This window comes from Nycticebus coucang, chromosome 8, assembly GCF_027406575.1.
Source record: "Nycticebus coucang isolate mNycCou1 chromosome 8, mNycCou1.pri, whole genome shotgun sequence".
Lineage (NCBI taxonomy): Eukaryota > Metazoa > Chordata > Mammalia > Primates > Lorisidae > Nycticebus > Nycticebus coucang.
In genome coordinates, this window is record NC_069787.1 from 72,315,867 (window position 1) to 72,327,990 (window position 12,124).

Below are 12,124 nucleotides of genomic sequence, written 5' to 3' on the forward strand. Positions count from 1 at the left end.
CATTGCATAAGAAAGTAGAAAATTCTAATTGTGTTACTCTGTATGTGCTTGAACAGGAACATAAGCACTTTTTTTTAAGCAGCCATATTTTGTTATCTTACAGATAAATCCAAATCTGATGCCAAAGTTGAATTGATGACCAAGAAAAGGGTAAGATCATGTTTTATATTTTAAAATATACAAACATATAAAATATATACACTTATAAAAATATATAAAAATTGCATTTAATACTGTTTTAAAAAATTAAATCATTTAAAAAATGAAATATAATTATTTTTGTTCCTAAATGTTGAGTACATTTCCTTTCTTAAGTTGACACCAGAAAATTAATATTTATTGTTACTTACATTAGTGTTATAGAATTATCAGAAATTAGAACATTCAAAAGTTGTAAGTAAACAAGTAAAAAATTGCTTTTATTTAAATTAGATTTCACATACATATTTTTATATACTAACTTTTTTTACATGTACTATGCATGTGTGGAAAGAACTCATGGAACAATTAAATGATTATAGTTCACAGCTTAATATAAACCTTACCTTCAACTTAAATAGAGAACAAAATCAGCCATTGTAATGAATTTTTCAAACACAGAAAACTGGTTATGCAAACTTATAAAGTCAGTAGCATTTTTAAAGAATTATTAAAATTTAACATGTTATTTTTAATATTATGTACAGATAGTTGTTTAACTGTACTTACTGTGAAAAATATGGTTGGGATAGGAGGAATCTTGACATTCTTCTCAAGCAGTGGCATTCTTACCACTAAAAAAAGAGAAAGGGTTGATGCTTAAAACAAATTCTTCAGGACGTATAATAGTGTCGCAAGAAAAGGAATTATAATGGAAAAGAAAGTGTGTGGTGAGGATTTCCTGTGTTGAGTGGTGTGACTGGGTCAAGACAAACCTGGGGAAGAACATAAAAGGATATTGGGCATGAAAGAGCATTATTTTTGTGTTCTAAACATATGTTTTTATGAGTTGTTTTAAAATCTTATTTTATCATTTTTCCTTTTGGCTTGTAAGAGGAATCTGGACTTTTTACTGGCTGAACAATGCTTATGCTCCTCTATGGGGAAGAATTCAATATCATAGAAGACAAGGTTGCCCTTTATAAAAGAAAGGAAATAGAACTTGTGTGTATGTTTGGAGATTTGTACAGGAACATGTGAAGTGGTGCACTATTGTTAATGTGTGGATGGATGTGTTTGAGTCTTTGCTAAAGAATATTTAGAGTTGAACATTAGAAAGATAATAATTAACATTTCTGTATGTTGCTTTATTTTTACCAATTGTTCTCAAGGAAGGTATTACTGTACCTAGGACAATGCCATACAAACTGTGGCCATGAGCCAGAGATGGCCTTGTAAATTTCCTATTGGTCTGCAGTGAGATACATACAGAAAGTGAGAGTACTCAGTTAGGAATTTGTATGGTAATTTGACAGAGAATTTTTGTCTGTTGAATCCAGTAATAATAAAATGGAGTTTGGATGTTTTGTGTCTTTGTTTTCCATTTAATTTCTTTTCCAAATTTATTTTTATTTCATAGTACATTTTAGAAATTTTTGGAGGTGCTTTAGGTTATAATAATTTTTGAAAATGTAAGTCATTTTATTAGGCAAGGAGTAGGCATACCAGATATCTTGAAATAGTTGGAACAGGGCTATGTAACACAATTGTCCAATATTTGGAATGACTTGGTTCTGCTATTCTCAATAAATTACAAAATATAATTGTATATTGATTTACAGAAACTAATACTGAATCATAACATGTTAGACCAAATGTCAAGGAATTTAGAATGCTTATTATGTAGAGGAAAGCTGATAGGGAATAGACAGATTGTTCATAAAAGTACTGAGTAATTTACTTAATCTCTATTCAACATGCTTAGCTATAAAAGGCAGAACTTTCTGAAAAACCATACAAAGTAGTTACAAATGTGTAATAGGAAATTTGAGATACCGTTTGATAGCCTTAAAATCAAATATTACTAAATTAATAGACATAAAAGCATAATTCATAAAAACATTTTCTTTCTTTTATTTATCATCAAAATAGTCTTCCTTACCTACTGAAAGTTGTAGTTGAGGGTTTTCAAAGTATAAGCGAAAATATGTGGTCTGATGTATTTATCTTCTGTGATATTCTGTTATTAGGTCACCCCATAGGAAATTATTTTGCCCAGATCATTTGGGAAAATATCATACTTCTCATTTTCTATACTTAGCTAATCTGTAATTCATTTTGCAATATCATCTCTATTCCATTTAAGATTAGCTTCTTTCCGGCGGCGCCTGTGGCTCAGTGAGTAGGGCGCCGGCCCCATATGCCGAGGGTGGCGGGTTCGGACCCGGCCCAGGCCAAACTGCAACAAAAAAATAGCCGGGCGTTGTGGTGGGCGCCTGTAGTCCCAGCTGCTCGGGAGGCTGAGGCAAGAGAATCGCGTACCAAAAGTTAGAGGTTGCTGTGAGCCATGTGACGCCACGGCACTCTACGCGAGGGCGGTACAGTGAGACTCTGTCTCTACAAAAAAAAAAAAATAATAAAATATTAGCTTCTTTCCTATTATATACAAATGTCTGTTCTGCTATTATTCAACCTGTGAGTGATTTTTATTCTTCTGTTTATGAGTATTTCTGCTGGCATATTTTCCTGTAGAGTCTGTATAGAATAACTTTGGCCATCCTATTTCACTTATATCCAAGTTAACTCATGATAGGGATGACTAGAATTTATCTTATTGATTATGTCTTCAAATGTAGTTGTAAACAAAATGTATTTTTTTGTTTCTATTTTATATTCTAGTTATAATTTCTTGAAATTATTCATGTAGTCAGATGTATTTATAAGGTGCAGGCTATAATGCTGTAATAAGACTCCAAATTACAATGAATCATACAAGGTGAAAGTTAATCTCTTTATCCTATGTCTTAACAAAGGTAGGCCGTTTGTTCGGTTGGGAGGAGACTTTGCTCCACAAGATCATCCAGACTCCTGGGTTCCTTCTGTCTTACTGTTATGCTAACCCCTAATGTGTGGTCCTGGTCTATATGGTCAAAGGTTGATTACTCTATCATATCCACATTTTTGCCCATGAAAAAAGTAAATTAGAGAAAGGTCGCAAACAATTTAACTGAAGAAGAAAATATGAACTTGAAGCTGCACATATCACTTCACATTGGCCAGTATTTAGTATTATGGCTACACTCAGTGGCAAGGGAAGATGGGAAATATAATTTCTAGGTGTCCAGCTTGAGGGAAGATTACATTGCTGAAAGAAAGAAGGGGAACTTAGATATTTGGTTATAGCTAGTGGTCTAAGAGTTTTATTTTAAGTTAGGAAATGGAATGTTTCAAATTATTTATTATGAAAGGAGTTATTGGAGCTGGTAGGTTTGAAAAACACTACCATAGGTACTACCATAATTATTCTTGAAAGAAACTGATCCAAAGGTATTAAGTGACTAACAAAAGAGTATCAGAGCCAGGGTAGGAATCTCGTGATGGTCTAATACCACAGCTTCCTTTAACAACTCTTTGCTTTGTGAATCACTGGAGTATTTTTCATTTGACTCTTACATAATCTAAAACTTCATGCTTATAAATGGCCATAATCCTAGTTTTTAAAAACAAACAATTCTTTTTTTTTTTTTTTGAGACAGAGTCTTACTATGTCACTCTCGGTAGAGTACTGTGACGTTACAACCTCAAACTCTTTGGGCTCAAGCGATTCTCTTGCCTCAGTCTTCCAAGCAGCTGGGACTACAGGTGCCCACCACAATGCCCGGCTATTATCTGTTGCAGTTGTCAATTGTTGTTTAGCTGGCCTAGGCCAGCTTTAAACCTGTCACCTTCAGTATTATGTGGCTGGCGCCATAACCACTGTGCCACAGGCGCCAAGCCTTAAAAACAATTCTTTATCTGTATGATACTTCCAGATTATAAAGCATTTCCACAAATACCATCTTTTACATCAGACTCTTGGGAGAAAAAAAAAAGCAATTATTATTATCATCATTTTACAAAGAAGGTCAATTATGCTTAGAAAAGTTAAGGAACTTACTCCTATCTACACAGTGCTCATTAGATACTTTTATTTAATCTTAATTACTTTACTTTAGTTCCTGTTAAAATATTGACAAGGCATCCCTACTAAAGTTTGAGTGTTGATTTCACTTAGTAAGGTAGCATTTATTTTTCTGTACATTTTGGATTCTTGGGTACTGAAGGATGTTTTTAAAGAGAGTATTGTTTTATATCAAATGTTATAGTTAGACAAAAGAAAGCTGTTGGTATGAAAGCCAAATATAATAATGGTGCAATATATTAAGTGCCTACTAAGTGCCAAACATTACATATGTGTTATTTCATTTTATTCCAGCAAAAATTATGTGAGATATTCATTATCTCTGGTTCACAAGTGAAGAAAAAATAGGCATAGGGATGTTGACTACCACCAAAAGTATAATACAAAAATGGATTATAAAAAGTAAATAATAGTCTCTATAGCCATTCACCCAGGTGTATAAATCTAAACAGTTTTTATTTTATTTATTTATATAAATAAATGTCTGTATATGTATAAATGTTTTATGATTATTTTTGTAACAATGAGATCTCATTATATAGGTCACCCTATAGATTTAACTACTGAGTAACAAATCAATCTACGTTTTTAACCTTCTACATAGCATACCATAACAGATGTATCAAAGTTTTATTAACCTGTATTGCTGACATATGGGTATTTTCAAAATGCTGGTATGGTTTAATTCTGTCATAAGTGATAATTTAGTAAACACTTTTATATATGTATTCTTAAAATACTTGTGCTATTATTTTTTTATTTATTATTGTTTCAGATTCATTGAGGGTACAAAGAATCAGTTACACTGATTGCATATGTTAGGTAAAGTCCCTCTTATAACTGTGTCCTGCCTCCAAGAGGTGTGCCACACACCTTAACCCCCCTTCCTCTCTTTATAAGATAGACTCCCAAGGAGGAATTGCTAGATCAAAGCTAATTACAGTGTCATCCTGCCTCCCTTTGAATCATTAGAGGACATCGAGGAGTGAGTTGTTAAAGTTATGGGTTGGCCTGTGCTGAGTTGTAGTAGCACTTGCTGCCACTTCTTTGAACCAAGACATGAGTGTTGCTGTCTTGGGTACCATCCTTAAGTGCCCACTAGGGTGAAGTATGGGTGTTCTTTGTGCAAGTCTCTGCCACTCCCCTAGCCCACCTTTTTAGCTGTTCAGTTGTCTGTGGTAGAGATGAGTAATACCAATGCACCTACCTGACCACCTCTGCCCCACTCTTTAGTAGTCTGAACGAAAGAGACTCTAAGTCACCCTAATCTCTCTGAGTTTCACTTGATTAAAAGAAAGGCAAGTCATAAGCTATAAAATATTTTTAATAGCTCAGTAAGTACTTCTAGAACTTACACAAGCCATAGTTAATATCCATAATAAATATCAGAGTCGATTTGACATATACGTAAAGAATAAAAACTGTACCAGGAACAGGTAGAATAGCTTAATGGCATTGCTTGGAATAGATTTTAAAAGATGTTTGGAAATATATGTACAATATATATATGTATATTTATGTGTATGGATTTGTGTGCATGTGTATTCAGGAAACAGTATATTGTGGTAGAAAGAATACGAGCTTGTAAATGAAACAGATTGCCTCTGAAAGCTAGTTCTGCTTCTTAGTAGTTGTGTGGCCTTAGGCAAGTTAACTTAAACATCTTTTACCCTCATTCAATTAATCTCTCTAAATTGTTAACAATATAATTACCTTGTATGACTGTTGTAAAGGTTAAAACACAAAGCTTTTATTTAGTTACCCTATTATAGTAGGTGCCTATTTAATAAATGCCCTTAATTTTCTTCCTAATTTCTCCCAAGAAAGGATAGGAAGTAAGGATATAAGAAAATTTGAAATTCTCAAACTTATAATAATATCATAGTTCTAATAGATGGTTAAGATTAGGTAAAAGTCTGTTTTTTTTAAGTAGGTGCCAGATTTTAATCGTGATTATTTTTTAATGTAATAAGATAATATTATATTTGGAGGTAGAATTTTAAAATTATTCAAAAACCACCATCTCAATTATACCAATTTTATTAACTTGGTGTATTTGTTTATAAGCATTTATATATGTGTGTGTGTGTTTTGTATAGTTTTAATCATTGATTAGTATGTTATTATCTTTTCATTAATGTATTATATCACAAACATTTCCATATTGTTTTATTTATTTTTTGTTGTTTATTTCTTTTTGAGACAGAGTCTCAAGCTGTTGCCCTGGCAGGAGTGCCGTGGCGTCAGGGCTCACAGCAACCTCCAACACTTGAGCTTAAGCGATTCTCTTGCCTCAGCCTCCCAAGTAGCTGGGACTACAGGCACTTGCCACAACGCCCAGCTATTTTTTGGTTGTAGTTGTCATTGTTGTTTGGCAGGCCCGGGCTGGATTTGAACCCACCTGCTCCAGTGTATGTGGCTGACACCCTAGTCACTTGAGCTACAGGTACTGAGCCTGTTTTTTATAACTTTTACAAGTTTTTTCAATGGTAGCATTTTGAGAAAAACAAAAACATACAGCTGTAAGTTCTTTTCCAGCTGTGCTTTCAATCCTAAGAGAAAACTACTGTTACCAGTTTTATATATGTATGTATTTCTACGTGTGCATAAGCATAAGTATTATATGTATAAATAAATGTTTACAAATAAACAAAATATAAAAAATCAGTACATATACTTTATTAACATAAATGGAATAAACTAAACTCTACTTTTTTCACACAATAATATATTAGGGACATATTTATATAGGAAAGAGCTACCACATTTTAAGCAACTCCATAACTTTTTTTTTTTTTGAGACAGAGTCTTACTGTCACCCTTGGTAGAGTGCTTTGTCATCACAGCTCACAGAAACCTCAAACTCTTGGGCTAAGCGATTCTTTTGCCTCAGCCTCCTGAGTAGCTGGAACTATAGGCACTGCCACAACGCCTGGCTATTTTTTTGTTGTAGTTGTCATTGTTGTTTGGCAGGCCTGGGCCAGGTTTGAACCTGCCAGCCCCGGTATATGTGCCTGGCGCCTTAGCTACTGAGCTACAGGTACTGAGCCATCATTTTTTTCTTTTGTATTGAAGTACCTTAGTATATTGTTTACAGTTTTCTGGACATTTAGTTTAATTTTGGATTTGCAAAATCACATATAGAAATGAAGCAAAATCATTCTATACAAACTTTGACCAATTTTTTTATTGTTGATCTTCTCTATTATTTTCTTGTTTTCAGTTTAATTTATTTTCTTTCTGGCCTTGGTTATTTCTTTTCTTCAGTTGGCTCTGAGTTTGATTTGTTCTTTCTTTTCTACCCTGTTTCCCCGAAAATAAGACAGTGTCTTATTTTAAGGTGTGCTCCCAAAGATGCGCTAGGTCTTATTTTCAGGGGATGTCTTATCTTTCCTGTAAGTAGGTCTTATTTTCGGAGGATGTCTTATTTTTGGGAAAACAGTAGTTCCTTAAAACATGTCATTAGATTGTTGACATGTGATCTTTCTGTCTTTCTGATGTAGGCATTTAAGGTTATGAATTTCCCCTTAGGACTGCTTTTACTGAATTCTATAGATTTTGATCACTTATGTATCCTTCATCATTCAGTTAGAGGAATCTTTTGATTTTCATTATAATTTCATCATTGATCTAATAATTGTTCAGCAGTAGGTTGTTTGATTTCCTTGACTTGTGTAGGATTGGGCATTTCTTTCTTTTTCTTCTTTTGTTTTATTGTTGGGGGTTCATTGAGGGTACAAAGAACCAGGTTGCATTGATTGCATTTGTCAGATAAAATCCATCTTTTAATTGTGTCCTGTCCTGAAAAGGTGTGTCACACACCATGATCCCCCACCCTCCTCACTCCTCCCCTGTCTCTGCTTTCCCTTTCCCCCACTCCCCTACCATTTACTAGGTCATTAATTGTCCTCATATCAGAATTGAGTACATAGAGTTCTTGCTTCTCTATTCTTGCAGTGCTTTACTAAGAATAATGTGTTCCACTTCCATCCAGGTTAATACAAAAGATGTGAAGTCTCCATCTTTTTTAATGGCTGAATAGTATTCCATTAATTAATCCACTCCTGGGTTGGTGGGCATTTAAGCTGTTTCCACAATTTGGTGATTTTAAATTGAGCTGTGATAAACAGTATAGTGTAAGTGTCCTTATGATAAAAGGATTTTTTTTCCTTCTGGGTAGATGCCCAGTAATGGGATTGATCAAATGGGAGGCCTAGTTTGAGTTCTTTGAGGGTTCTCCACACTTCCTTCCAAAAAGGTTGTATTAGTTTGCAGTCCCACCATCAGTGTAAAAGAGTTCCCTTCTCTCCACATCCACACCAGCATGTGAAGTTTCGAGATTTTGTGACGTGGACCATTCTTGCTGGGATTGGATGATATCTCAGGGTGGTTTTGATTTGCATTTCTCTAATAATTAGGGACAATGAGCATTTTTTCATATGTTTGTTATATTTCTCTTCTTTTGGTAATTATCCTTAAATATGAACATGTCTAATTTAACAGTTTAAATTCAATCACCATCTCTCTCCTTTTGAATAATTCAAGGTTACAAATACTTTCACCTTGGTCTAACCTCTTTTCCTCTTCTATTCATTTACCTACTTTCATAAAAATCTTGTTTTTTTTTTTTAATATGGTCCTTTAATTTTAACTTTATTTATTTAGTTCAGATTAATACATGTGAGGGTATGAACAATTAGATTACATTGTTTGCTTTTGTGTGTAAAGTCCAAGGTGTAGTTGAGCTCTTCACCCAAGAAGTGTGCCACATACCCTTACATTGTGCCTATTAGGTGAGAGCTTACCAATCCCCCTCTCCTCTCCCCTCTATCCTTTACCTCCTCCCTTTTTTCCCCCACTTGAATTTAATTGTGTTTTCTCTGGTGTGGGCATGTAGTTGTTCATCTACTGCTTTCATATTACTGTTGGGCACATTGGATATTTGCTTTTTCATTCTTGGGATACTTTACTAAGGAGAATGTTCTTCAACTCCAGCCCATCAACCCATGAATGGGTTAATAAACTGTGGCATATGTACACCATGGAATCTTCCTTATTCTTTACAAATTATGTAAAGTGTTTATGTTTTTATGTTAGTGTTTATTTAGATTTACATAAATTTATCCAGATTTAGCTATTAATTTACTTATCTTCACTTCTTTTTTAGTCTTCCTTTTCCTAAGTACATCCTTTATTAGCTCCTTTTTTCAAAGTTATACCTTTTGAAATCTCGCTCTTAACAAATTGTATTTTAAAATTTTAACTTATTTTATAATCATGGAAATCAACAATCAAAAAAAGTAAAGAAAACATTATTGAACTTTTTTGTACTCCTCAAACAGCCTTAACAAATACATAATATACTTTCTTGAACTATAGTTCTGTTAAGTATAATTTATTTATTTTATTTTATTGTTAAATCATAGCTGTGTACATTAGTGCAATCGCCTGTACCCATTCTAAGATGCACCATAGATGTGGCCCCACCAATCACCCTTCCTCTACCCCCTCCCCCTCCCTCCCCTCCCTTTCCCCCTTCCCCCTATTCTTAGGTTATAAATGAGTTATAGCTTTCATGTAAAAGCCATAAATTACTTTCATAGTTTACTATGAATACTTTTACTATGGATATTTTTTCTTCCATTCCTGAGATACTTTGCTAAGAAGAATATGTTCCAGCTCCATCCATGTAAACATGAAAGAGGTAAATTCTCCATCTTTCTTTAAGGCCGCATAGTATTCCATGGTGTACATGTACCACAATTTGATAGTTCATTCGTGGGTCGATGGGCACTTGGGCTTCTTCCATGACTTAGCAATTATGAATTGGGCTGCAATAAACATTCTGGTACAGATGTCTTTGTTATATTGTGACTTTTGGTCTTCTGGGTATAAACCTAGTAAAGGAATTATAGGATCAAATGGCAGGTCTATTTTTAGGTCTCTAAGTATTCTCCAAACATCCTTCCAGAAGGAACGTATTAGTGTGCATTCCCACCAGCAGTGTAGAAGTGTGCCCTTTCTTCCACATCCACGCCAACATTTCTGGTTTTGGGATTTTGTTATGTGGGCTACTCTTACTGGGGTTAGGTGATATCTCAGAGTAGTTTTGATTTGCATTTCTCTAATGATTAAGGATAATGAACTTTTTTTCATGTGTTTGTAGATTTTGCGTCGGTCTTCTTTAGAGAAGTTTCTTTTTAAGTCCCTTGCCCACCCTGAAATGGGGTCACGTGTTCTTTTCTTGCTAATAAATTTGAGTTCTCTGTGGATTCTGGTTATTAGACCTTTATCGGAGGTATAACCCGCAAATATTTTCTCCCATTCTGAGGGCTGTCTGCTTGCTTTACTCACTATGTTCTTGGCTGTGCAGAAGCTTTTTAGTTTGATCAGGTCCCAGTAGTGTATTTTTGATACTGCTTTAATTGCCTGGGGAGTCCTCCTCATAAAATATTCACCCAGGCCGATTCCTTCAAGAGTTTTCCCTGCACTTTCTTCAAGTATTTTTATAGTTTCATGTCTTAAGTTTAAATCTTTAATCCAGTGAGAGTCTATCTTAGTTAATGGTGAAAGGTGTGGGTTCAGTTTCAGTCTTCTACAGGTTGCCAGCCAGTTTATCCAGAACCATTTGTTAAATAGGGAATCTTTTCCCCACTGAATGTTTTTAATTGGCTTGTCAAAGATCAAATAACAGTAAGTAGCTGGATCCATCTCTTGGTTCTCTATTCTGTTCCAGACATCTACTTCTCTGCTTTTGTGCCAGTACCATGCTGTTTTGATCACTATGGATTTATAGTACAGTCTCAGGTCTGGTAGCGTGATTCCTTCTGCTTTGTTTTTATTGCTCAGTAATGTTTTGGCTATTCGAGGTTTTTTCTGATTCCATATAAAATGAAGTATTATTTTTTCAAGATCTTTAAAGTATGACAATGGAGCTTTAATAGGAATTGCATTAAAGTTATATATTGCTTTGGGCAGTATGGACATTTTAACAATGTTGATTCTTCCCAGCCATGAGCATGGTATGTTTTTCCATCTGTTAACATCTTCAGCTATTTCTTTTCTTAGAGTTTCATTGTTCTCTTTGTAGAGATCTTGCACATCCTTTGTTAGGTATACTCCCAAGTATTTCATCTTCTTTAGCACTACTGTGAAAGGAATACAGTCCTTGACTGTTTGTTCGGCTTGGTTATTATTGGTATATATAAAGGCTACAGATTTATGGGTGTTGATTTTGTAGCCTGAGACATTGCTCTATTCCTTGATCACTTCTAAAAGTTTTGTAGTAGAATCCCTAGTGTTTTTCAGATATACGATCATATCATCTGCGAAGAGTGAAAGTTTGGTCTCTTCTGACCCTATGTGGATACCCTTGATCACCTTTTCTTCCCTAATTGCAATGGCTAAAACTTCCATTACAATGTTAAAGAGCAATGGAGACAATGGGCAACTTCGCCTGGTTCCTGATCTAAGTGGAAATGATTTCAATTTAACTCCGTTCCATACGATATTGGCTGTGGGTTTGCTGTAGATGGCCTCTATTAGTTTAAGAAATGTCCCTTCTATACCAATTTTCTTAAGTGTTCTGATCATGAAGGTTGCTGGATATTATCAAAAGCTTTTTCTGCATCAATTGAAAGAATCATATGGTCATTATTTTTAAGTTTGTTTATGTGTTGAATTACATTTATAGATTTATGTATATTGAACCAGCCTTGAGACCCTGGGATAAATCCGACTTGGTCATGGTGTTTAATTTTTTTGATGTGTTGTTGGATTCTGTTTGTTAAGATCTTATTGAGTATTTTAGCATCTATATTCATTAGTGATATTGGTCTATAATTTTCTTTTCTTGTTGGGTCTTTCCCTGGTTTGGGGATCAAGGTGATGTTTGCTTCGTAGAATGTGTTGGGTAATATTCCTTCTTTTTCTATATTTTGGAAGAGGTTTAGTAGTATAGGTACTAGTTCTTCTTTAAATGTTTGGTAGAATTCTGATGTAAAGCCATCTGGTCCTGGGCTTTTC

The 12,124-nt window shown here is 34.4% G+C and overlaps 1 protein-coding gene across 1 annotated transcript in view; it reads left to right on the forward strand.

Moving 5' to 3' along the window:
• ZCWPW2 (zinc finger CW-type and PWWP domain containing 2) overlaps positions 1–12,124 on the forward strand; it is a 178,777-nt gene that overhangs the window by 151,401 nt on the left and 15,252 nt on the right. The window contains exon 7 of the mRNA XM_053598830.1: positions 104–150. Within this exon, the coding sequence (XP_053454805.1) occupies positions 104–150 (47 nt within the window). The remainder of the gene's footprint in view (positions 1–103; positions 151–12,124) is intronic.